This window comes from Berghia stephanieae, chromosome 2 (genome assembly GCF_034508935.2).
Source record: "Berghia stephanieae isolate SIO BIC M18660-M18661 chromosome 2, UCSD_Bste_1.3, whole genome shotgun sequence".
In the NCBI taxonomy this organism is placed as follows: Eukaryota; Metazoa; Mollusca; class Gastropoda; order Nudibranchia; family Aeolidiidae; genus Berghia; species Berghia stephanieae.
The window spans coordinates 50132631-50137630 of record NC_088361.1 but is presented as its reverse complement, the minus strand read 5'-3'; the positions used below and the strand labels follow the sequence as shown (position 1 = coordinate 50137630).

Below are 5000 nucleotides of genomic sequence, written 5' to 3'. Positions count from 1 at the left end.
TCCTGAAAATGTGTCTGGATGTGTAAGATTGACGCTGTATGAGATGACAGAGAAAGGAAAATGTGTCTGGATGTATAAGATACGTGAGTGTGAGTGGGTGAGTCTGCCCATTTTTCGATCACAATGTTATCTGTAGCCCATAATGGTGTCTTACCTTTATGTCTTCTTCTGTCCAGGTATGCGATGTTTTAGAACCATCGTTTTCAGTTATTATATATGTAACATTCTTATCTAAACATACTGGAATGTTATAGTTCTTTAACGGGACTCTCCTGTGAAAACAAAGTTTAAACAATGAATAATTAATGTTTGAATCAAGTTTCTATTTTATGAAGGAGATATCTGATGATGATGATGATGATGATGATGATGATGATGATGATGATGATGATGATGATGATGATGATAACGATGATGATGATGATGATAATAATCAGGGGCGGTTGGTCACATTGTATTTAAGGCGGCACAAATCCGAAATACAGAATCAAATTTTATTGGTCTAGTTAATTTAACTAAACTTGACCTACTTTGTATGAGTGTGTGTGTGTGTGTGTATGTGTGTGTGTGTGTTAGAATATTAACGAGACATACTCACAAAAGAGCATCAATTATCTTGGACAAAACTTGTCTGTTAACTTTCACCTGTTCATTATAACGACTCAGAGACGCAGCATGTCCTGTTTCCAACTGATTTCTTATTAAATATTGTGCAACGTTGAAAAGTTTATATTTAACAACATCTGTGACATGGCTATTTGATTCAGAATGTTTCTTCAGTGCCTGAGAGATGTGCGCAATATCACTGAATCCTCCTGTTGTCCGTTATAGCATACATCACCAAAAATCAAGCAATAAAAACAATGTAGCGTTTTACGGCTTTCACTGGCAGTAAGCCAGCCATTAAACAGTTTTAAAATAATCATTATTAAATCGGCGCTGTCTCCTCGGTGTGTTAGAAACTAGTCACTGGTTTGTGTGGACCTAAATCTTTCACCACGATTTTCTTTTGAGGGGATAAGTGTCGGAATTGATTTTCAATTAAAAAATCAACATGATTCATGATTGGTTACAAATTACAAAAATAACTTTTTAAATAAAATGATTCAAGAAATCTTTCCAAAGATAAAAACAGGTAGGTTTCATAAATAATGACAACAGCGATAAGACATTTTCTCTGAATACTAACGGTATGACACACAACTTTAGAATAAGTGAATTTAAAAATCCACATTAAATTCCAAACGCAAAGCACTTGTTAACTTCACACACAATCAGCGACATCTTTATTATAATTATACTATTATTAGACAATGCACACAATACAAGTTGAGTAGGGATCGTTGGGAGTGTGCGGGGATGAAGGACTCCGTGGGGTCAGGGATTTTTATTTATAGTACCATGGTGCTCTTCTCGGTGCATACTTTGTTTACTGTTCTTTTTGATATTTAATATATATTCAAGCAAAACCAACAATGATAAAATATATATTTATTGCCATTCTCTTCATCCGTATATCTTAGTGAAGCAAAGCCTCTTCTTTCAGTGATAAAACTGATATGGTTTTAATTTATCCCAAGTAGGACCTCAGGGCGTGCATCGCTAGATTGGCCGTCTTGGCCTAATTATTTTAGCAGTGAAAGACAATAGTTAGTTGGGGAGGGAGGGTGGAGGGAGATTGGGGAGTGGTAACTGGTAACCATTAGTGCGGGGCGGTCCTTGGCAAGCTTAAGGACCACGGTCCTAGGGTCCCTGGGAAATGAAAACCGCAAGGACCGGTCCTTTTCGACATTGAACATTCCTGAGAGACTGTTGGAAGTTCGAACCGTTTTGACCTTTGGGACCGTGGGATCGTTCATTCTTGAACCGTTGAAGACTTGGACCGCTACACGATGAAAACCGTGGTCTACAGGAGTAAAACACGGAGTAGTCACACTCATTTCAAATTGTAACCTAATTAGAGAAGAGGGGTGATGCCTTCTTTATTTGCTCACCGTACTTCATTGTTACTTCGATAATTTAGCGTGAATAAAATTTGAAATTTATCCCCATTAACGGAGATAATGGAATCGCCCAAGGCGTTGATCGAGTTGTTCGTGGCGTTGATACACACACGCAACTCCTACCCCCTCCCCCCCTCCCCACACACACACACACACACACACACACACACACACACACACATTAGAGGGCAGCGAGCATTGAAGAGTAAGAGACAAGAGAGAGACGTGAAGTTATAATAAGAGGGGGTGGATGCGGTAATAAGTAATAAGTAATAAGTGGGGTCGATGGTGACTTTTCGCCAGATCTAACAAACCCAGCTACCCATTCACTGCTGAGTAGACAGGGATTCAGAAAAAACTCGACTGCACCCGGGATCGATCTCTGGCCCTTTGCGTATAAAGAGAGTGCTCTATCAACTGAGCTATCGGGGTCCCCAAATATTCTATTGGACTTTTTAAAAATACAGACGTTATAACTGGGTTTTTTGGAAGGAAGAAACTAATGAAACTCATATTATTTGATTAGTTAAAACACCAAACGAAAGTTTAATATTATTGTATTATTTTAAATGACAGTGACAAGAGATGGACAAAAGAAAACAAAAAATCAGACTTGCTACTTGCTAGGTTCGACACACACACACACACACACACACACACACATACAAACACAAACACACACATCTTTAGTAGTCACATGCATTTCAAACAATAACCCATTAGAGAAGAGGGGTCATGCCTTCATCATAGATCATTGTCATTGCGATCATTATGGTGTAGTAAATTTTGAAATTTACCCCGTATAATGGAATCGTCCAAGGCGTGCGCCTCCTGTTCCCCCCATCTCACACACGAAAGGGCGGTTTGCGGAGTGGAGGGAGGTGGTCGTCTGCCTCTATGGTCGTCTGTGTCGTTTAGTGTATGGCAAAGGGGGGTGGGTGCGATTAATTAAGTGGGATGGGTGATGATTGGTGGAAGATAGGCAAAGAACCGAGGCAACGAATAGCTGGGGAAGTAGTATGTATGACGCGAGACCGTTGAAAGGTGATAAGAAGTGAGGACCGCCGCCGGCTTCCCCTTTGGGACCGGTCCCCGGTTCACAGCTAAAAGACCGTGGGACCGGTCCCAATCCCAAGGACCGGTCCTCAGCGCGGCACTAGTAACCATAGTCTGTGGTGGTAACTAACTTTCTTCAAGGTACAACAGAGTTTAGGATAAGGACAGGACGGCCAAAAGAAGACTGGCTCATACTCATAATATAAACAACAACAAAAAAACAACTTCCCCACCACACCACACCCTCCGCTCATTGTCACCCCGCGCAGGCATCGGGGGAAAGATGAATCGTGCCGATTTGACGCCACCTTCGCGGAGCGACGCACGAGTCATCAAAAATTATATTCAAAACAAAAAGCAGTATGTGCTAAATTTTTAATTTTATCAAAATTATAAATTTGAAATTTTTGGTTAGGTTGACATGTTAATCTACGGAAAATATAGGGCGGCACAAAACAACTCCGCTCTATTGACCGACCGCCAGTGAATAATAATAATAATGATAATAATGTAATAGTAGAATGCGATGAATGCAGGGCAACCTGTTTGCCTTGGATGAATGACAATGGAATTAGTTTTTGATATTTTACACCAATTTACACGGTTCATTCCCTTGATTAACGGGCAGATTTCTTCAAAATGGCGACCACTGATGTTCGCATGTTACTAGATTAAAGATCTGCTAGAGGTAAGTAACAAAGATTTACGTACTTTTATGTTTAAAAATCCGAATTTGATAAAGAAAATTTATTATATCAATCCGACATGCATGATTTTCACCCTTATCTATAAGAACTGCCTTTTATATACGATGAATGAGAATGTGCAACTACAATTCTAGACCAATTCCTAAATATCACAATCAGGCACTTTTGGAATGGCGAGGTCTTTCTGAGAGGTATAATGTCTCCAATATTTTTTTAGCCAGACATTTATGTCGTTCAAGAAAAATGACAGACACATTTTAAAAATGTTCCTAGTCACTAGAAATATCATTCGATTAAGCGCCATTTATATCAAACAATTAAAAAATTATGTGGAAAACTATAAATGAAAAGAATGCACAAACACTTTATAAAAATCCATGAATTAAATTGAAAACCGTGTTAGATTTGAAATGATGGGATATGATTGTTTAAAAAGGGTATATGATATTCTTACCTACACTGTGAACATATTGAAATGCATAATGTGGCGATAAATTAGCATGGATTGGAAGGTCAAAGCATGAAATTTTAATTTTTAAAATATTCGTATCACACAAGTATTTCATATGCTGCTAACAGTTTAAGTTGGATGGCTCAAAATTGTTAGTGGCATACATTTGACACCTCCTATTATATTGAAAATTTAAGTAGGGACTGCGACTGAGATGCCCCATCCGGATATTTAAATATATACACACACATATATATATATATATATATATATATATATATATATATATATATATATATATATATATATACGTTCTTATATATATATATATATATATATATATAAGGTAAAATGAATTTTAAAGAAATTTTAATAACCCCCCCCCACCCATACCAAATCAAAATTACTCCGCCCAGCAGGAACAAATAATTTCCGATAGTACCCACAATAACGTGAGAACGTATAAGAAATCCCAAGTTTTGGAAAGGAATTCGAAAGAGAGAGGGAAAAAAGAAGATGCATCGAGTCGTAGAGCCTCGGGTCTTGTAACAAAATATTTTTTTTAAAAACAACAACTACAAAATTATGGCTTTGTGACAAAACTTATTTTATATAAGTAGACATACAAATAGCGTCTGTAGATGGCTTTCAGCCACAGCCGTTGCTTTTTTTTTTTTTTTTAAGCTCCAAAATTGAGCTTCCTTCATTATATTTTATGGACGGCGAATCACACTTTCATTCTAAACGATTTATCGTGTCCATAGACGGCACAAATATTTGGCA

The 5000-nt window shown here is 37.7% G+C and overlaps 1 protein-coding gene across 1 annotated transcript in view; it reads right to left on the bottom strand.

Annotated features, from left to right (window-relative positions):
- Nucleotides 1-5000, bottom strand: part of LOC144963958 (uncharacterized) — a 15129-nt gene that overhangs the window by 5831 nt on the left and 4298 nt on the right. The window contains exon 4 of the mRNA XM_078897901.1: nucleotides 155-272. Within this exon, the coding sequence (XP_078754027.1) occupies nucleotides 155-272 (118 nt within the window). The remainder of the gene's footprint in view (nucleotides 1-154; nucleotides 273-5000) is intronic.